At 49.2% G+C, this 19,670-nt stretch overlaps 3 protein-coding genes across 3 annotated transcripts; 2 read left to right on the forward strand and 1 right to left on the reverse strand.

Moving 5' to 3' along the window:
* Positions 1-336: 336 nt before the first annotated feature.
* Positions 337-2,955, reverse strand: LOC137879226 (tyrosyl-DNA phosphodiesterase 2-like). Its single transcript, XM_068719904.1, has 7 exons — positions 2,892-2,955; positions 2,479-2,683; positions 2,249-2,413; positions 1,960-2,054; positions 1,676-1,794; positions 1,430-1,600; positions 337-1,331 (listed from the first exon to the last, which is right to left on the reverse strand). The coding sequence occupies exons 1-7, from the start codon at positions 2,953-2,955 to the stop codon at positions 1,053-1,055; spliced, it is 1,098 nt and encodes a 365-aa protein (XP_068576005.1). The 3' UTR covers positions 337-1,052.
* nhej1 (nonhomologous end-joining factor 1) lies at positions 2,643-11,224 on the forward strand. The gene is made up of 9 exons (XM_068719334.1): positions 2,643-2,852; positions 3,088-3,205; positions 3,324-3,530; positions 3,609-3,830; positions 4,019-4,157; positions 4,399-4,457; positions 10,349-10,493; positions 10,671-10,744; positions 10,911-11,224. The coding sequence occupies exons 3-9, from the start codon at positions 3,345-3,347 to the stop codon at positions 10,989-10,991; spliced, it is 906 nt and encodes a 301-aa protein (XP_068575435.1). The 5' UTR covers positions 2,643-2,852; positions 3,088-3,205; positions 3,324-3,344; the 3' UTR covers positions 10,992-11,224.
* An 80-nt stretch (positions 11,225-11,304) lies between these two features.
* On the forward strand, positions 11,305-19,647 carry LOC137878870 (indian hedgehog B protein-like). The gene is made up of 3 exons (XM_068719333.1): positions 11,305-12,953; positions 15,764-16,025; positions 18,003-19,647. The coding sequence occupies exons 1-3, from the start codon at positions 12,654-12,656 to the stop codon at positions 18,680-18,682; spliced, it is 1,242 nt and encodes a 413-aa protein (XP_068575434.1). The 5' UTR covers positions 11,305-12,653; the 3' UTR covers positions 18,683-19,647.
* Positions 19,648-19,670: the final 23 nt, after the last annotated feature.

Raw genomic sequence — 19,670 nt, forward strand, 5'->3', positions numbered from 1 at the left:
TTTTAAATATGTGTTACTTTATCAGCAGAAATAAATTACTCTTTTATTGTAAAATAATAATAATTGTTTTTATTATTATTAAAATACAGATATTTTGGCAAGAGCTGTCAATATTTTATTAAATTAATTGCATTTTTTCAAAGCCAAATATGTTGTGCATGCTGTCAGTTTATATATGCTGGTTTGATGTTATACTCACAAATATAAATCCTGTGAAACCCAAAAGAAGAACCCCCATGGCCCCTGTGGCGGCTGCAAACTAGCTGAACCATCAACGTGGCACAGTGAAGGTTCTGTTTCAGTATTCCTTAAATTATGACACGGGACACAAAGACACTTGTTTGACTGACTTTATATTTCTGGATTGAGTGCACGCTATCAAGTAATGTTAGTCACGGTTGATAAAAGTTTTAACTTTCCTGTCAGCCGACCATCCTTCTGGCAAAAGACTGATCAGCTGCATCACGCCACAAATAGATTAGCCTGGACAACTGGACTGTACCATTCTACTACAGCAAGAGGGGTGTTATCAGGAGCCTTTACATCTGCACCACAGCGCAGGAATGTCTTCACAGCCCTGCAATTAACTATGGACTGGCCAGGATAGTATATATCCTGCAGTTAGCAGATGCGTGCTCACTATGTTGTTTAAACTAAGTGCTGTTTGATTATGTTGTACTCAGATTTTAATGCAATTATGTGAAGTTTATACAGTTATTCTGATTTGTCACTTTTGCTTGATTTTGTTAACCATCCTAATTATTGTACATCCTTTGGGTACACTAATTCCTGATTTGTTTTTTATTACTTTAACTGTTGATAAATGCTACTTGTACACTACATATTCTACACTACACATGTTAGAGTTTCTATTCATATCCAGGTGTGAGATCATGACACAAACATTAAAAACGATCTTGGATGAAGCCTGAGGAGTATCTTTCACAGAGGAAACATCACTGTAGTGTGAGATGAAACACACAGATCCTCATGCTGTATACGTATATAACAGAGAGAAATGAGGAAGAGGTTTTAGTTCGCTTTGTGCATTTCTACTGAGCAGAAAACGTGCAGTGGATCCCCCAGTGATCACTGGTGTAGCGGCCACACTTCAGCTTCTCCAGCCCTATCAAGGCCATGCTGTGAGGCTCCAGCTGTGGGACTCCGTCCGCGGCGGCCCGCCTCAGGTAGAGCCGGTCGAAGCGGAAGCGACTCTTGTAGCGGTGGTCGTTGTTGGTGTTGGCGTGGGTGTCCCACGTGTAGCGGCAATGCTCCGGCTCTCCCAGCACCTCCCACACATCACAGGAATCAGGAAGGCCCACTTTGGCCACCTGGGGAGGAACAGTGTATGAACAAAGAATTACTACACCAACAATGTTATATATATCTTTTTAATGGCTTTATTACACAGAAATGACAAACATCAAACCTCAGCATCCCTCAGGTTGGTGTCTCCTCCAAACAGGACAGTGACGTCGTCGGGCATCTTGGCCATCCTCCTAATCACCAGTCTCAGCTGCCTCATCCGCTCTCCTGCGTTGGCCTTACAGCTCTCAAAGTGGGACATCATGAAACAAAACTTCTGGCCTTTGAACAGCACCTGATTTTGAAGGAGAGATATTTTTATGTATGCGCACACCAGGCAAAGCTAAAATTATGTTTTCTGTGCACCAACCTGAGCGACAAGCAGGTTCCTCATCATGCGAGAGGTTGGATAGGCGACTATCTCACTGTCCAGCAGAGTGACTCGAGACTTCTTCAGCATCATGCCGATGAAGTAACCTTCCTTTCCACCTGATCAAAATGTACAGTACGTTACAGTCTGAGTATATACTGTACTGGCTAGTGCGTCAGACCTTTACTGAAGTATTATTAGTGAACTGTGGAGTAACATCCCATATGAACATTTTGAGAGAAACGTATTCATGAAGCACCAGGTGATCACATTCTCGCTTGTACCTTCGATGAACACGTAGTTGTCCGCCAGACGTTTCTTCATGAAGCGGGTGTATGGCTGGATGAGCTCCTGGAGCAGCACCACGTCAGGAGAGTGTCTATGTGGAGACACATGCAAACCCCCATGATCTCACGGAACAATGCGATTGAGCAAAATCCCTTTTTATTGGAACTTACTGCACATCAGCCGTCCTGGCATCTAACCACACTTTCTGCAAGGCTGCATAGAAAAGGTGTCTGCTATCTGTGTGAAGCAACCGCACCAAGTGACAAAAGAGCAGCTCGGTCTTACGAGATCAAGTAGGAGCAGAGTCCTCTTGCTCTCTCTGGCTGCTCCTCTTCATCAAGTCCATCCACATTCCAGGAGATCAGCGACAGTTTGTTGTTTTCGTCCTCTTCTGGTGTATTTTCGGTGCCATCACTGCAGACAGCAGAACTGTCCCCGGCCTCATTACTGCTGGAGAATATAGACATTAAATAATGCAGACTTGTAAAATGTAAATGAGAGCACGGTGGACATACCTGCTTCCTGGAGTGTTCTCCTCCCCCTGCTTTCTGTTGGCTGTGGGGCTGGTGGTCTTTGGTTCTGCGTTAGTTTGTGCTTCTATAGAAAAGTCTTCTATAGAAGCACAAACTTGATCCACGTCCGCCTCAGAGTCCGCCACGGTCTCTTTGAAAGACTCACCCAAAGTGTGACTAAACCTAGCACAGCAGAGTCGTACAGTGACTCATACGAGGACACAACGCTTCAGTTTCTGTTTCACGGAAACGGGTCCACATCGACGCGGAACCTTTGAACTACGCTGCTGTTTCACGTCGGCGGTAGAATCCTGACGTGTCAACAGGAAGCGGCGGGGACGCGGCAGCGCTTTGTTTCAAACGTTGGTAGTTTAAAGGTAAACACTCTGTTGTTTTCGTATTCGTGCTCGTTGTACTGGGTGGATAGTAGTGGTGGCTTCTTACGGCGTAGAGAAGGTTTGACGTGTCACGCTGGGTCATACTGTCGTCATAAAGTTACTTATTTGGTGTTTTTGCGATTTCCAAATTAGCACAAGTCAACGTCTGACACGCGCGCTGTGTTTCAAATGGCGACTGACGAGAAATTCCTCGTTTTTATTCCCCGAAAAACAGGCCGGAAGAGAGGACCCGCAGAGCCGCCGCTGCGGCCCCCCTCCTGCGGCCGGGGACGGCGTCTGTAGCCCGGCTTCAACAGGTCTCAGTCCCGGCTCTGGGGACGCATTCCTGGGAGGTGAGTGATTCACTAAACAGGTTTGATAAAATAGAAGGTTACAGTGTTTCTTTTGGGTGTGGGCGGTTATTGGCATCCACCCTCCAAACGTGTCTAATGATGTCTGTTTCCTGTTCAGCGGGTCTGTTTTGGGGCCACGATGGAGGTCCGAGGAGCCCCCGCTGAGGTCCTCCTGCAGCATCCCTGGCTTCCTGTGAGCATCAGCGGCGTCCAGCTCCTCACCAAGAGCTGGTTCGGGGAAACGTCGTACCACATCCTGCTGACGGACGTGGACTGCGTGTGGGAGGAGAGGATGGACTCTGCAGCCATCCAGAAGAGAGCTCAGGTACACGCAGCACAGAGTTGATCCACTCACTCGCAATCATCCGGTTTCTTTTGATGGATCCGGTTCTCTTCCTCCCAGGAGCTGAACAGACGTCTGCGAGCCGAGGCCAAAGCGTTCTTCTCCCACCTGTGTGAGGTGGTTCAGCCCTGTCTGACGGGAAGAGACGGGCGACCCGGCGGCGAGGCCCAGATCTCCCTGAGGCGCCAGGAGGACGGGAACATCAGCATTAAGCTGAAGAGCGAGCTGGCAGAGTTGCCCTTCTACTGGGAGTTTCACTGCACCCCCGCCCCCGTCACTGTGGTAAGCTCCACATTACAGCGTTTCAGCAGACAGGTGGACGAGGCTGTGGTGGTTCTAACATGTCCCTAACGAGCCACACAGACGCGGTGCGTCTCCTCTCTCTGACGGCGGCAGGTGTGTGTGTGTGTGTGTGTGTGTGTGTGTGTGTGTGTGTGTGTGTGTGTGTGTGTGTGTGTGTGTGTTCTCAGGTGTGCGGTCAGCTGGTGCGCCCCCTGCTGGAGATGAGCCGCCTGCTGCAGCGGCAGGTGGAGCAGCTGGGAGGTCTGCTGGGGAGGAAGGATGCAGAGATCCAGGACTACAGAGAGAACGGAGCGGTGCTCAGCAGAGGTAACGCACACACACACACGTGTGACATACACACACATAAACACTGTTTTTAAAAGACATTTAAACAACTTGCAGAGCCTTAAAAGCATTCATTAAAATCTCGTCTTCAGTGTTTGTTTGAAGGCCTGAAGAGGAGAAACTTCAGTGTGTAATGATCACATGTGTGTGTCTGTTTGATGAAACAGACAGAAGAACATGTTTTGTCAGATGTTCAATATTTCAAATGTGTGTTTGAACCCAGAGCGTCTGCAGACGGACGTCTTTGAGGAGAAAACATACAGAGAGGACTTCATGTCAAAGGTGAGCGCGCGCACACACACACACACACACACACACACACCTCTCCGATCCGTCCGCTCTTTCGTCGGCGTGCGTTATCGTTGGCCAATCGGAGCAGAGACCAGCGGCTGAGTTTTTAAGGTTTAAAGTGTTTACTGTATTCAGGTGTGGAATTTCGTGTGTGTGTGTGTGTGTGTGTGTGTGTGTGTGTGTGTGTGTGTGTGTGTGAGAGAGAGAGAGAGAGATACTGACTGACTGGGTATTTCAGATCTACCTGTGGTATTTTCAGAGACGCATTGTTTTAAAGTGGTTTCATGGAGGTTTTAAAGGTGAACATCAGAGGGGGTCACACCTCCTTATATTTCATGTGTTTGTTAGTTTGTCTCTTCAGGTGCATAGTGTTGTGGTTCAGTGTGTTTGTTAGTTTGTCTCTTCAGGTGCATCGTGTTGTGGTTCAGTGTGTTTGTTAGTTTGTCTCTTCAGGTGCATCGTGTTGTGGTTCAGTGTGTTTGTTAGTTTGTCTCTTCAGGTGCATCGTGTTGTGGTTCAGTGTGTTTGTTAGTTTGTCTCTTCAGGTGCATCGTGTTGTGGTTCAGTGTGTTTGTTAGTTTGTCTCTTCAGGTGCATCGTGTTGTGGTTCAGTGTGTTTGTTAGTTTTGTCTCTTCAGGTGCATCGTGTTGTGGTTCAGTGTGTTTGTCGTTCAGTGTTCCAGCTCAGGTACGGAGAGACTCGTGGAAAGTTACATCAGTGCCACAGTGGCCGCTCTGTTTGCTGTTTTTGGTCATCACGTTGTTGGGCGGCGGACAGTCAGACACCACAGAAGAAGAAGAAGCCGAAGAAGTAGACCAAAGTCTTCTTCCTCGTGGCAAATTCCACCGGGCTGCGACGAGGCCGCCTCCAGACCGAAGTCCAGAGTGAAATAAAACTCGTCTGGGAAAAATGTCACCGGGACGTGTGTGTGTGTGTGTGTGTGTGTGTGTGTGTGTGTGTGTGTGTGTGTGTGTGTGTGTGTGTGTGTGTGTGTGTGTGTGTGTGTGTGTGTGTGCGCGCGCGCGCGCGCCAGAGAAAATCAGCTGAAGGCGTTTGCCGTGTGTGTGCAGTATTTATCTTTCAGGGTAGGGTGTGTGTGTGTGTGTGTGTGTGTGTGTGTGTGTGTGTGTGTGTGTGTGTGTGTGTGTGTGTGTGTGTGTGTGTGTGTGTGTGTGTGTGTGTGTGTGTGTGTGTGTGTCCAGCGACTTGTGTTTGTGTCCCCGTCTGTCCGTCTCCATGGCGACGCTCCCCATACTCACACCATATAATTATTGTCAATTAATCATTAGACTTCTTTTCCAGCTTGTTAAATGTCTTTTTTTTAATCGTTATAGTTAATTTTTAATCTTGAAATGTTTGTTTTTTTACAAAAGAGAGCTTTTCTTTTCTTAGCTTCGGACAGAGCCACGCTAGCAGTTTCCCCCTGTTTGCAGTTTTTATGCTAAGCTAAGCTAACGTAGAGCTTCATCTTTCCTTCAACTTGAACCTCTTTGACTTTTACTCGGTTATTTACGTTCCTGGTGCCAACAGAGAGGCAGACGAATGTCTTCAGCCCCTCTTTCACCATTTCACTGTGTGTGTGTGTGTGTGTGTGTGTGTGTGTGTGTGTGTGTGTGTGTGTGTGTGTGTGTGTGTGTGTGTGTGTGTGTGTGTGTGTGTGTACGCGCTTGTGGCCTCCGTCTCCCACACCAAGGGTTAGAGGGACAGCGAGAGAGAGCCGATGATGACAGGAGCAGCAGCTTTTATTTTCTACTGCAGCTTTTCACGGACGCCCCTCCCCAGCAGCCCGTCACCACACAAACACCCCACCCTGCTCAGGTCAACATTTACATGGGTGGAATTAGCATGCGCTTCCCACTGACACACACACACACACACACACACACACACACACACACACACACACACACACACACACACACACACACACACAGACTTAACTTGGGCACAGGCTGAAGCTGGTTATGAAAAATGTTCAAATCCTTTTAGGATCACATCAGCTTCCCTTAGGACCTATATTTGGTGTGTGTGTGTGTGTGTGTGTGTGTGTGTGTGTGTGTGTGTGTGTGTGTGTGTGTGTGTGTGTGTGTGTGTGTGTGTGTGTGTGTGTGTGTGTGTGGTAGCAGCAGCAGCAGCAGCAGCAGCAGCAGCTCATGACCTGACAGAGGGGAGTGTCTGCTTGTCCACATAGAGCCGGCTGTGACGCATGCTGTTGGTTTTTCAGAGCTGTGTGTGTGTGTGTGTGTGTGTGTGTGTGTGTGTGTGTGTCACAGTTTGTCAGCTCTGAATTGAATTGTCACCGTTTTGGGAACGTCTCCCGCTTCCCGTCTCACGGGTCGGCGGCTTCACATCTCCGCGGCCGCTGCGCGTCAGTTTAACGACGTCCGACCATCGCCGCGGTCACCGGCGACCACGGCGCCTCACTTGAGCTGCACACGGTCACGTGATCGAGCCGACGCGTCGGCTTCCTTCCGTATTCTGGCGTCCCTCTCTCCTAAATGTCCTGCCCTTCCTGCTTCAGTTGGAGGTTCTCTCACACGTGAAGCTGCACAACCGGACGAGTCAGATCCTAATATCTGTTCTAAGTTAAGAGCAGGGCGGGAAACCACATGGACCTCATGGGTTCCAAAATACACACTTTGACTGTAAGCAGCCTCAAAAGAGGGACGAGGAGCAGATACGGAGGAGGAGAATCCTAAATGTCCTCCGAGTGATCGGACAGAGTGAGAGCGTTGGAGAGGAGGAAGGTTTCTCCTCGTCTTCCTCGGTGAATCATTGACTCTCGTAAAGAGCGGCGAGCGTCTCTTTGTCTCACGTACCTGAGGAATTCAGGACCTGGGTGGTGAGACGAAGAGGACACGTCGCCATCAAAGTGTTGTTGAACTCACAAAGTTCAGCTTCAGGAAGAATGTTCTGCTTCTTATGAGACGAGAGATGAACCACTTCACCTGATCTCTGACACAGCTGATGGCACATTAGGACTGATGGGACCAAGTAGGACCTGGTCTGCTCCAGTCTGGGTCAGTAGGACCTGGTCTGCTCCGGTCTGGGTCAGTTAGACTGAGTCTGTTCTAGTCTGGGACAGTTGGACTGGGTCTGTTGCAGTCTGGGACAGTTGGACCGGGTCTTGTCCGGTCTGGGTCAGTTGGACCTGGTCTGTTCTGGTCTGGGACAGACCTGGTCCCTCTGGATGGACACTTTGACTACTTCCTGTTGTGTTACAAACTATGAGAATAATCTTCAGCATCAGTTTGTGTTTCTAAACCTTAAAGAGTAACAAAACAAAAACACACAGTCCAGGCTCCTCCTCCTCCTCCAGTTTTCCACAGGGTTGTCCCCCCCCGGTCCAGGTCTGTAATTAGGCCCTCTGTGGCCTGGCTGCTCCCCCTCTACAGCTGCCGGCCTGGAGCGGCCCGAGTGCGGCGTCCCGCAAAGACATCACAAAGACGGAGAGCAGCAACACGGAACACGGCCGTGGACACGAGAACACACCGACGCCGCGTTTCATTCCACGAGACGCTCACGAGGAACTGAAGGTTCACCCAAAACTAGAGAACATTGTTTCTATTTTTGGGGACGAGCGCTAAAGAGTGTGACGCGTTATTACGCACGTGATGGTGAACCAAAGTGAGACATTGCAGTGACGGCGTCTGTGCGTCATCACCCCGGAGGGAGACGAGAGGACACGGGACAGGTGAAAGGTGTGGATGGCGTCGAAGCAGAGAGGATTCTGGGAGATGTACTCGCTTCACACCGTCCACGTTCCTGCTGACGTCACGTCGGCGTTTGTCTAGTCGGGTTAAATCCTTGTTACCGACTCGCGTACTCGCCCTCGTTACCCACAATGCACCTCGACCTTGCCAGCGGGTGTGTCTCGCTAGTTAGCCGCTAATGTAGCATGAAGCCTCTAGCCTGCAGCTACAGAGGTCTCACTCCGTCTAAAAACCAAACCTCCGGACCCGACCGACGCCGACTCAAGTGACATCACTTGAGGCCGTTTATCGGACTTCACGCGGCTCGCTCGGAGAGACACTGTCCCTCTGTCCAGTATTGGACACCTGAGGCCCAGTGTGGAGGGGACCAGGTCTTTGTTGCACCTGAGTCAGATGAAAACCTGCAGTCCTTCAGGGTTCAAACGTCTCCGACGAGGAGAAAAGACGGTGGGGAGGAATGAGGGAGAGTAAACACGAGAGGGAGACGAGGGAGAGTGAGAGGGAGACTCTTCGGCACCAGGACCCTCGCCTTAAACCAGCAGCAGGTCGTCTAAACCCCGAGCTGTTTACCTGCTAATAATAGAGGACCACGCTGCCCCCCTTCCTCTCAGCACCTTCACCACACGGTGCTTTACTCTGCGGTCGGGGGAGGAGTCAGGAGGCCACCAGGTGAGCGCTCCTCCTCCTCCTCCTCCGTTGTTGGAGGACTTTGTTCTGTTACAAGAGGAGGGAGGAACTTTCCAGAACATGACTCAGCCCGGTTGTTGACCCGCTGTAATCTCCTTCTTTTACTCCTCGTCTGAGGAGCAGATAAGAATCCGCTCAGCGCCGTTTGTTCCCCTTATGGATGTATGGAAGCCCCACGCCGCCAAATAAAGCAAAGCAAAAATACCTTCTTCGTTTTCACTTTGCTCGTCTGTTTTGGGGTCTGAGTCTTTGAGCATCTTTCCGTTCGTTGCTTTGTTCCGTGCTTCTCTGTGATTGGCTCAGCTGTTTCAGAGCAGCGACGTGATTGGCTGAGAGTGTATAAATTAATCGCAACAATTTATTTTTCACGTCGTGCAGCTTAGAGCCGCTGCACGCTCCATTAAAGAAGGACCAGTATCTCTTCAGCATTGATCCATTTATCGAGTATTGATCCGTCCTCTTCTGGCACCGATAGGCTTCCTTCGCGGGAAGAGGAGGGGCTAAACCCGATCAAATAAGAGCCGGATCGGACCGATGGAACCCCACGCTTCAGATCAAATAATGTGAAGTGAGCAGGCGGTCGAGAGAGGAGGGGGAGCGGATGAAAAGAGAGAATAAGGTGGGCTTTCTGCTGCACATTGCTTTCTCTGTGCCCAAAGCAGAACGAAGCCTCACCAGATCATTTACATTTATTTTTACGATATTTAAACAAACAAATAACAAAAATAAATCAATGCTAAACCTCTAAACCTGACCAAAGTGTGTTTAGGAGCCCCTCTGCCCTGACAGCGAGCGGGAGACCACCAATTTCTCCCGGTCAATATTTGAGGAGCTAATTCTGAGAGTTTGTCCTCCATCGGGGGAAAAAGAGGGATTTAGTGAACAGCGTGTGTTTCTCTACGCGTCGGCCGTGCGTTTGCATAATGTCGCAGGAGTTTACACGCACCCTTATCTGTCAGGCTGCTTGACAGTGTGTGTGTGTGTGTGTGTGTGTGTGTGTGTGTGTGTGTGTGTGTGTGTGTGTGTGTGTGTGTGTGTGTGTGTGTGTGTGTGTGTGTGTGTGTGTGTTTCACTTGTTCCTGCTCTACCTGTGCTCAGCTGTGCCAATAATGCAGCTTTGATTAGAGGCTTATCGCAGCTCCGTCACACCCCGGCCATGTGACTCCCCCGACAGGGCCGTAAAACAAACGCACCCGGAGCGCCGGGCTGCGTCAAAAGGACACTTTCATGCTTTAAGTTCACGCAGCGGATTATTGCTTTTTAATATTTGATTGCCTTTAACGGAGCGCATCGACTTCACACTAAAAGAAGTGGAGAGTCTACCAGCTGTAAGAATCAGCAATGCAGAAACACAACACACAAATAAAGCACTAGAAATGACCAACAAGTCTCACAGTGACGGATTAAATGATATACATGTACAGTATGTATTTGTGTTCAGGAGGAAAATACACTAATCTCCCCCCCCCCCCCCCCATCAGGCTCCTCCTCTGCTGCGTTCGGAGCAGACGGACGTTCTGGGCTTCGACGACGACCTCCAACATCTGTACGCCGCCGTCGTCGCCCGGAACGCCCGGAAACGCAAACCGTCTGAGGAGCAACAACCAGCCGCCGCCTCGTCTGCAGGTCTGTCTGACCAAACAAAAGATCCACAATGCACTGCTGCAACTACTGATTATTCTATTTAAAGAATCTGAGATATTGAATGTAATGTTTATACACGGTAGGAGCTGCTTCACGTCAGCGCAGCGTTACAGAACACCAACACAACCCTGTGTATAACGCTGTGTCCTCGTCCTCCAGGTGGAACCGTCAGCAGTGAACCAGGTGAGGACGCAGCTGCAGCCAAGATGGCCGACAGACCTGCAGAACAACAGGTACGACGGGCCTCGGGTCCATCATGCACTGACTGAGGAGCAGTAGGGACAAGAAGAGAGGACACGCAGGGTTTACTATACGAGAAATGAACCATAAAGAAATACAGGCATGATAGAAGAATAAAAGCTTCATGACTAATATCCGTCCACTTCCTGTCCTCTCCAGTCTCTGCCGGTCCGGTCCAACCCTGCAGAGCGAGCGTCCTCCAAACCAAAGAAGAAGAAGGGGGTGGGACTGTTCCGATGAGCGCGAGCAGTAGGGAGGCTCACACAGACCTCATCAGGAAAAACTGCTTTTTATCCTTTAAACCAATTCTGATTTTTAAACTTTCATTTTGAAAAAGGACATTTGTATTACTTGTTTTTAAGATTTTTTTTCATACGTAAGGCTTTTAGATTTTATCAATCATCAATTAAATGCTATTCAGTATTTTAAAGTGTGGGAGTCAAACTGTTAATTAAAGATGTAAATATACTTTTGATTGCTGTTTTTGTCCTTTTATTAATGAAATCAAACACAGAAAATGGTCGTTTTCATTTAAGCTTCCTCCAGTAAATATCTTGTTTCCAGCATCCAGACCTCTGTGTCTTCTCGTCTTCAGTCTTTGAAGCACGGGCTGGTCTGTCTGTAGCGTCTCTGTGAAGCGGCCTCAGGCAGACGGAGGGACGATAACGAGCCAACGGCGGTCCATGGAGCTCTTCAGAGCTCTTCAGAGCTCGGTGACATATTGACTCAAGGTGTTGCAGCATCTCCAGAATGCCATTGAAGTTTGAGATGAAAAGTCTCTGTTTGCTTGACGGGCTTCAAGAGTTTCTGTGTGACGAGAGGGACTGAAGAGCGGCGTCACGGAACTGATCTCCACTGTTTAACACCAAGTCAGGTTGAGGAGGTCTGACTTCTAATAACCCATCTATCAGTCAAATGAATCAATGATCCCACTGCTGCTGCCTTTCTTGGTCTCATCCCTGTAAACTAAATCATTTGGAGCGTTTGTCCATTTCCATCCTTTTGTCTAAGCTTCATCTGCTGCTTGTGGGCAAAGGGAGTTCTGGGAAATGTAGGAAGTCTCTAGAATCTCTAGATTGAAAAGTGAGGCCCTGAGGGGGTGTGAGGGGTCCCTGATAGATAGTTTAATGTCGCGTGAGAATGTGTTTATTACAGACTGTGTCATAACAGGACGGGTGAGAACGTTTTAACCCGCGCACCTGCTCGTGCGTCTTAACTTGAAGACGAGGGTCCAAAGGACAGAGGGAGCGCGCGCCTGCCCGGACGGTCTCGTGGCTCGGTGTTTGTCCGTCCTCTTGGCTGACAGTGTACACATGAAGGCGGCCGCGGGGCCCGTGCCACCCCGGTGGGAGGAGAGGACGGAGCGGAGGGCAGGTCCAGCAGGGCGCGGTCTTCTTCTTCTCCCGCGGCACCTCATCTGTACTGTCGTAGGATCTCTCCCATTACTGCCAGCAGCCCTGCGCCACAGGGACGCATTGAGAACCAAGCTGAGAGGCAGAAAAACCGCTGCGGGGACACCCTTTGACCGCCGTGCCCAACAGGCGCAGCCAGACTGCGCACCACGCGCCTCCGCGTCTGTCTGCTGCGCTTTTCTCACAGCTCCGACACAGAGAGGCAGCTTTGAACCTGCCTGCCAAGATAAACTCACCTCGCCTATTTATGCCCCTGCCTCCGCGTGCACTCGGGACAGGAGAGAGGCAGCCGCTCAGAGGACAGGTTCAGGTCTTTCCGAGTCGTCTCCAGCGGCGCACTGGCCACTTTTACGCGCCGGGAATGGTCACTTTTGGGGACTCGGGAATGAGTCCTGCTCCGTTACCTCCACTCTAGAATCATAAAGGGGGACCCACGCATCAAGAGAAGTACAGCCACCCGCCGGGGGGTCACACACCGGCCCGGAGCGGAATGCTGCTGCCGACGCTGGTGACGTGCCTCGCCGGGTGCGCCTTCCTCCTCTCGCCGGTCAGCGAGGGCTGCGGGCCGGGTAGAGGCTACGGCAAGAGGCGGTCACCCCGGAAGCTCGCGCCGCTCGCCTACAAGCAGTTCAGCCCCAACGTGGCCGAGAAGACGTTAGGGGCCAGCGGGAGATACGAAGGGAAAATAACCCGGAACTCTGAGCGCTTCAAGGACCTCACCCCGAACTACAACCCCGACATCATCTTCAAGGATGAGGAGAACACAGGTGCAGACCGCATGATGACACAGGTAACCTTCCCGGACACCGTAGTGCCTTTTCGCCGTTAAAGGCTGCTTCATAAGGAGCATTTCAGAGCGTTCTGGTGCACTTTGGCCAGTGTTTAAACGCGTGGACACCGTTATCTTCCTCCGCATGTCGTGTTGACTCAAGGCTCGTCTCAACAAACACACTGCATGTTTCTTAAGAAGCTGATAAGAGCCATTGGTATTCTTCATAATGAGACGATTCAACACTCTTTTGACTTCTGATGAATAAGACTACTTTTCTTTAAACTGGCTCTTCTTGCTGCTCGTTGAGAACGTGATTATAAAGCTGTGTGTGCGCGTGCGCGTGCGTGTACGTGTGCTCAGTCCATTCTTCAAACCCCTGCAGCTGTTGACTCAGTGCAGTGTGAATCACAGCTCTCCTCTTCTGCTCCACGCGGACTTTCAGAGGGTCACTGTGGGCAGCTCGTGCGTAAAAGAGGGCAACCCCGTCTAAAAATGTATGGAAACGCGGTCGCGCTTAATTAAAACACTATGTCCTCTGTTTTACATCATGTTTTTTGGTGGAAAAAGTCGTATTTGGTTAGAGCCCGGGTCAAGCGGGTCCCGATGTTTACCGTTTTCCTTTTTAGCCCGACTGGCCTGAGTTAACAGTCGCCTTTTGGACTGTCAGAATTTTTTACGACTCCGTCATTGATGTGGCCCCGCGTGGAATTTATTTGACTCCCAATTTCCCCAGAAATAACGTATTTATATCTGGCTCTCGTGACCGCGGGCTTCCTCTTCGAGCTGCAGCGCTTATGTCCACAGACCCACGTGGGGAATGAAAGCGCGCACTCCCGTCTGGAGCTGTCACCTCGCCGCGTTTACTGCAAGAAATATCCTCTGGAGCGAGTCACTTTAGCGCAGTATACTGCACGAGATCAAGTGTTTAAATGCTAGAGGCCAGAATCATCACTGAGACATGATTCGGTTTGTCTTCAGGCTTCATTACATTCGTATTTCTGCTTTTTAGAAACACATGAATGAATCCACAAAGAGCAAATCAGCCCGCATGAACTCTGTGGAAGAAATACAAAGTAAAGTCAACTTTCAGGTGAAAGTCTCCAAACTGGACATTTCTTGCAGCGCGCACCCCGAGCCGCTGTGCGTCAGCGTCGCAGACCTGCACACAATTTATGGGCTCCAAGCCGCAGGAGACAGCCTCCTGTTTGTCTTTTACTATTCCGTGTTACTCTTGTGTTTGTTTTCGCAGCACACATGTGCAGAAATAGCCCACTTCACTTGTGTCGGAGCCTTAATTATACACGTTTTATTCGCTTTTTCCGGGGCGCTGCGCGCTGCACACAGACGCGACTGTTCGAAGCCACACTGCCATGAAATACCGCTCCTCGCATTGAACTGTCTTTAATCAACTTGATTCTCTGTTCTGTGCACGAGTAAAGACATGCAAGACGTGCACGTGCATCTCACTGCTCTCCAGTCAGTGGCCTCTTTAATGTCGGGGGCTTCCTGCAGACATGACGCGTTAAAGCTGCTCCAGAAGGCAGATCCCCACGGAGCCTCCTCAGCCTCACTGCGTTTGAATAAAGAGAGCGCGCTTTGTTTTGTGTTGTCCCCTCGCGTGGTGAACAGTAGACTGTTAGACGCCTCGCGAGACGCAGTGACCTGCAGGACGTGTAAAGGTGTGCATAAGCGCGTCCAATGTTTGTGCAGCCAGTGGTTTAGTGCTCCAACCGCCCCGACAGAAACCCCCGTCGATCTGTACACCTTGAAAGGAAAACCAACAAAATGTATCGTCTGATTTATGAAGTCCAGCTCGTTGCTGTGACCGCAGTGAAAACACGCGCCATTAAAATCCACAGTGAACACCGTGAAAAGGCATCTGTGGCCACCGAGACACGAGCTATTCTTATCACAGCGACGTGGAAAAAGACATTTACGGGTTTAATCCCACGTGTCTCTCATGAAGCGAGACGCTGTAGGGAAACAAGACGTCCTAGTCATGGATCCACGTAGAGTCCTCTCACTTCTTCTGTTGCTCACGTGCCTCCGCATTCCATCTGAAGCATTTACGACCTTTTGAAAAAATGAACGTTTTACAAATTACAAAGAAAGTCAAAATACAAATCAAATCAAAGAGTAGATAATAGTGAAGTGAATCACAGCTTTATTGTGTAGACGTTGAGCTCGTGCAGCACATCTTTGGTCAACTGGTTCCTAAATATCTGGACTCCTCATCCTGGTAGAATATCTGAAATTGGACCAAAAGTGTGTTGACATATCTTGTTAATGGCAAACAGTGCCCTCAGCAGGCTGCTGTGTGCTATTTCAGAATAAAGTGAGAGTCGTGTTGCTTCCTCTTTATCGTGTTCTGACTGGGAACAAAGCTCTTATTTGTGCTTAAAGTTCACACGTTATCGTCCAGACGTGGGTATTTGACCCGTTTGAGTTTTAAAGATGAGCAGCGCCCCCTTCAGGCCAACCCTCCCCTTTAATGTGAGGCGTCCAGGTGTGTGTGGGGCGTCCCACTGGACGAGTCCGGCCCGGAGTGGATGAGATTAACGGAGCTGACTGGAGGATTTATTGGGCACAGCAGAGTCCTTCAATCGGCCCTCTCACCTTATGTTTGCTCACCCCGACCAGACTCTGGGTTTAGAGGGACCCTGAGGACCTCTTGTTCATGTAGACCCCCGCCTCCCTTCTCTCACCACACAGAGAAAACATCAGCACTGGGACAGCAGGGGTGCATTGTGGGACGTCTGCAGCCACAGGAGGAGGGGGAACGTTGACTTCATGCAGATCCAAACAGCCGTGTGTGTGTTTCCCTGCAGCGCTGCAAAGACAAGCTGAACTCTCTGGCCATCTCGGTGATGAACCTGTGGCCCGGGGTCCGTCTGCGGGTCACCGAGGGCTGGGACGAGGACGGCCACCACTCGGAGGAGTCGCTGCACTACGAGGGCCGGGCCGTGGACATCACCACCTCAGACCGAGACCGCAACAAGTACGCCATGCTGGCGCGGCTGGCGGTGGAGGCCGGCTTCGACTGGGTCTACTACGAGTCCAAGGCCCACATCCACTGCAGCGTCAAGTCAGGTGAGAGGACCATTGATTTTTCAAAGTAAAAGCCTCAGGGCGTCTGCTCAGAAGAGAAGCTGCTTCTCATATATCTCACACTAATAATCTATATGCTACTCATTCCAAAGAGCACGTCTTTGATTGAGGATAAACAGTTTTAACATGTTCATACACTATCTGCTCAGCTTTCTTACAGCTAACGCCTCAAAGCATCTTTAAAAAGTATCTCCTGTAGCTTGAAGAGAACCTCTCATAGGACACCAACCCCCAGTGTGCATCTCTTCAGCAAAGTTCAGCTTTAGAGTTTGACTAATCCTGAAGCTGTGCCTGAGTAACGTGTACTTTGAGCTTCCTTTACTGGACTCCAAGACATTCCTCTAGAAGCTGAATTCACCTCAGGCTCCTCCTTCTCCTCCCTGACTACTAACCGTCCTCTTGCTTGCATCTTAACTGTCTTCAGCTTTTACTTTTCTCCATCTGTCTCATGTGTTGCTCACGTCACCTCTACAGTTTTTGCTGATCTGCACTTTAGAGCACAAAGATTGATGTGATTACGGAGCAGCGCCGTGTTTAAAAGAAGACTTTAACGAGCAGAGAGTTGACGTAACTCAAACGTGTGGTGTCTATGGATCATGTGGGAGGTTTCCTCTGAACACTGTGTCTCATCCAGAGATGTCGATGAGCCGCTGAGGCTCCACATGTTCCTCTCCGTCTGTTCACGACGTGCTGAAAGTCACACGGTCGTCACACTTTAAACGCCTCCTTCACACGTTTGTGGTAACTGAGATTTTCCTCTTTCTTTCTCCTTGTTTCCTACTTTATCTCTCCTTTCCTTTCCTTTTTTCTCTCCTCCCCTTCCAGATCGGGTTGCGAGAGCCCAGTCCTTGACTTGATCAGAAGGGCAACCAATCAAGTTGGTATTTTTCTCATGTTTTTTATTAAACAGTATTCTCCCTTTTCTGCTCAAAGTTCCTCAAAAGAGAGAAGTCAGCAAATCCCCCAAAACACAGGAAAGAGCCACTAGGGGGCAGCAAAGCACCAGAGCGCTGTCGCTCACAGTCGAAGAGAGTAAGGAAGAAGATCAAACTGCTCACCAAAAACCTGAAACTTCAGTCAAAATGATGACAAAGTAACATAATAATGATGATGATAATAATTATTGTTATTATTTTATTTTAAATTCAATAAAACATATTTTATTAATTTACATATTCAAGAGCACACATATCAAAAATGCCCTGACACAGTAACAATAAATAAAATAAAATAATATACATATTTAAAAATAATAAACATTAAAATGAATTCTTCGTTAAATATATATATGTGTGTGTGTGTGTGTGTGTGTGTGTGTGTGTGTGTGTGTGTGTGTGTGTGTGTGTGTGTTAAATAAATATTACAGATTCCTGACTTACTCAAAAAGACATAAATGTTTCCAGAGTTTGACACTGCAGGTTTTTAAACGTGGACTGGAGTCATGTGACTACTGGTCAGGTGACTCAGCTGCTGCCTGCTCCTCCTGCTCTGCTCCTTCCTCCTCCAGGTGACGTGTCTGATCACCTGGCCTTGGCTTTCCTACCTTCCCCAAATATGTATCCCCAGACAGACTTGACACACACACACACACACACACACACACACACACACACACACACACACACACACACACACACACACACCTGCTTATTGTTCCTTCTGTCCAGAGGAAGAAGTCAATATTTAGCCAAAAGGTTTTATTGTGTGCTTTTGTATGGAAGCTGATTCCTGCCAAGATAACAATGCCGAAATAATAGAAATACTCCTAATAATAATAATTTAAATATGTGGCGTTTTAAGTCACAATAATGAGATAATGATGATGAAAAGTGAGATAATAAGTCGGAGCGTTGAAGTTGAAACATCAAGATATTATGAGTGAAATAATGACATGTGATCTGTTCATGAGGTCTTTTTCAGCTTCCATACTTCATGGATGTTGTTTGTTTGATCTTTCAGATCACTCCATGGCGGCTAAATCTGGAGGTTGTTTCCCCGGCGAGGCCTCGGTGACGCTGGCGAGCGGCGGGCAGAAGTCCATCGGCGACTTACGACCTGGCGAGCGAGTCCTTGCGGCGGCGGGCGGCGGCGGCGAGCTGGTTTACAGCGAAGTGCTGGTCTTCCTGGACCGCGACCCCGTCGCCTGGAAGCTCTTCTACACGCTGCACACGGAGGCCGGGGCCCGCCTCTCGCTCACCGCCGCCCACCTGATATTTGTGTCCGAGGGGAACTGCTCAGAGGGGGCGCTGGCGGCCCGCGGCGCCCTCAGGACCGTGTACGCCAGCGACGCCCAGCCGGGGCAGTGCGTGCTGGTGTCGCAGGGGGAGGCGGGTTGGGGGCGTCTGTCCCGGATCACCCGGGTCAGCGTGAGCGAGAGCAGGGGGGCGTTTGCACCGCTGACCCGGCAGGGGACGCTGGTGGTGGACGGTGTGGTGGCGTCCTGCTACGCGGTGGTGGACCAGCACTCCCTGGCTCACTGGGCCTTCTCGCCGCTCCGGCTGATCCACAGCTGGACCGGTACCACTGGGAGCCACCGGGACGGGATCCACTGGTACTCCAGGCTTTTACACTGGCTGGGGAGGATGCTGCTGGACTCGAGACGCCTCCACCCGCTGGGCACCGCTCAGGACGACAGGTGAGGTCAGGACAAAGGCCACATGGGTGGAGACTTTCTTTTAACAGGGTTGACCCGGGTACCAGCCTGTACAGGACCGTGATGGACCACCTGACGAGACGGGGGACGTTTGGGTCCCTGCTGAGGCATGATGGGAGTTTTTTTAACTAGGAGGGAATAAGGAGATCTGACACAACAAACACTCAAAGACTTTAAGTGACTCTGTGGAACAATCATCCCTTAATCATCCCTTAATAACACCTCACTTACACATTAGTTCTCACATTAAGGTGTTCTGAAACATGTTCAGGTGCAAAGTTTAAAGGGATTCTTATTCAGCATTCAGGTATATGTTGAGGTATAAATGTCATAAATTAAAAACCATCTCTGAAATCTAACCTTAAATGAAAAATAAAGACACTTTTCAGGTATAATTTAAGGTTATTTACTCTTAAATGATTCAGATATTCCACAACAAACACCACATTATGCACAATGAATTACCCCCATAAAACAAATTACAAACTGCTTCATTGTTACTGGTTAACTTTCCTGAGTTCTCGTCTTAATTAAATGTAAAGGCACGTTTAAGATACGCTGTATATTATGGGATGGTCTTCATGTCTTTAATCTGTGAAGAGACCCATAAAGAATCCTTAACATGATACAATCCATTCATTTAGACAATGATTTCCTGTTACGTCTCACATTGACATGAACCAACCTGAACATCTTCACGCTGTCAGAGGTAAGTTAGCGCTCAAAGCATGCAGATAATCAGGTATGAAATATCATATTTCACTCCCATCACAGCCCATTGAACTCTGAACACGAGTCCACTGTGTGTCACGTTCTATGTAACATTAGTAGAATAAATCATAGAGCATTTAAGTGTTATTTGTTTACAGAAATCCAATAATGTTTGAGAAGTTGTTTTGGGTGAAGAGATATGAAAAGATTTATTTTTTAAATTAAATTATATGTAAATGAGCTGCGTGTCGTGTTTCTTTGAT

This window comes from Cebidichthys violaceus, unplaced genomic scaffold (assembly GCF_023349555.1).
Source record: "Cebidichthys violaceus isolate CVI_PGR_0920_01 unplaced genomic scaffold, fCebVio1.0.p SCAF_24, whole genome shotgun sequence".
In the NCBI taxonomy this organism is placed as follows: domain Eukaryota; kingdom Metazoa; phylum Chordata; class Actinopteri; order Perciformes; family Stichaeidae; genus Cebidichthys; species Cebidichthys violaceus.

What these genes read in the sequence shown, in the direction of transcription:
- LOC137878870 (XM_068719333.1), top strand. Translation starts at nt 12,654, where the DNA reads ATGCTGCTGCCGACGCTGGTGACGTGCCTCGCCGGGTGCGCCTTCCTC. An exon ending in CAGACCGCATGATGACACAG is followed by an intron (nt 12,954 to 15,763) that starts GTAACCTTCCCG and finishes GTTTCCCTGCAG; the next exon opens with CGCTGCAAAGACAAGCTGAA. An exon ending in CCACTGCAGCGTCAAGTCAG is followed by an intron (nt 16,026 to 18,002) that starts GTGAGAGGACCA and finishes TTGATCTTTCAG; the next exon opens with ATCACTCCATGGCGGCTAAA.
- LOC137879226 (XM_068719904.1), bottom strand. Translation starts at nt 2,955, where the DNA reads ATGACCCAGCGTGACACGTCAAACCTTCTCTACGCCGTAAGAAGCCAC. An exon ending in CCACCACTACTATCCACCCA is followed by an intron (nt 2,684 to 2,891) that starts GTACAACGAGCA and finishes TCCTCGTATGAG; the next exon opens with TCACTGTACGACTCTGCTGT. An exon ending in GAGAACACTCCAGGAAGCAG is followed by an intron (nt 2,414 to 2,478) that starts GTATGTCCACCG and finishes TATATTCTCCAG; the next exon opens with CAGTAATGAGGCCGGGGACA.
- nhej1 (XM_068719334.1), top strand. Translation starts at nt 3,345, where the DNA reads ATGGAGGTCCGAGGAGCCCCCGCTGAGGTCCTCCTGCAGCATCCCTGG. An exon ending in CGGAGCGGTGCTCAGCAGAG is followed by an intron (nt 4,158 to 4,398) that starts GTAACGCACACA and finishes GTTTGAACCCAG; the next exon opens with AGCGTCTGCAGACGGACGTC. An exon ending in GAGAGGACTTCATGTCAAAG is followed by an intron (nt 4,458 to 10,348) that starts GTGAGCGCGCGC and finishes CCCCCCCATCAG; the next exon opens with GCTCCTCCTCTGCTGCGTTC.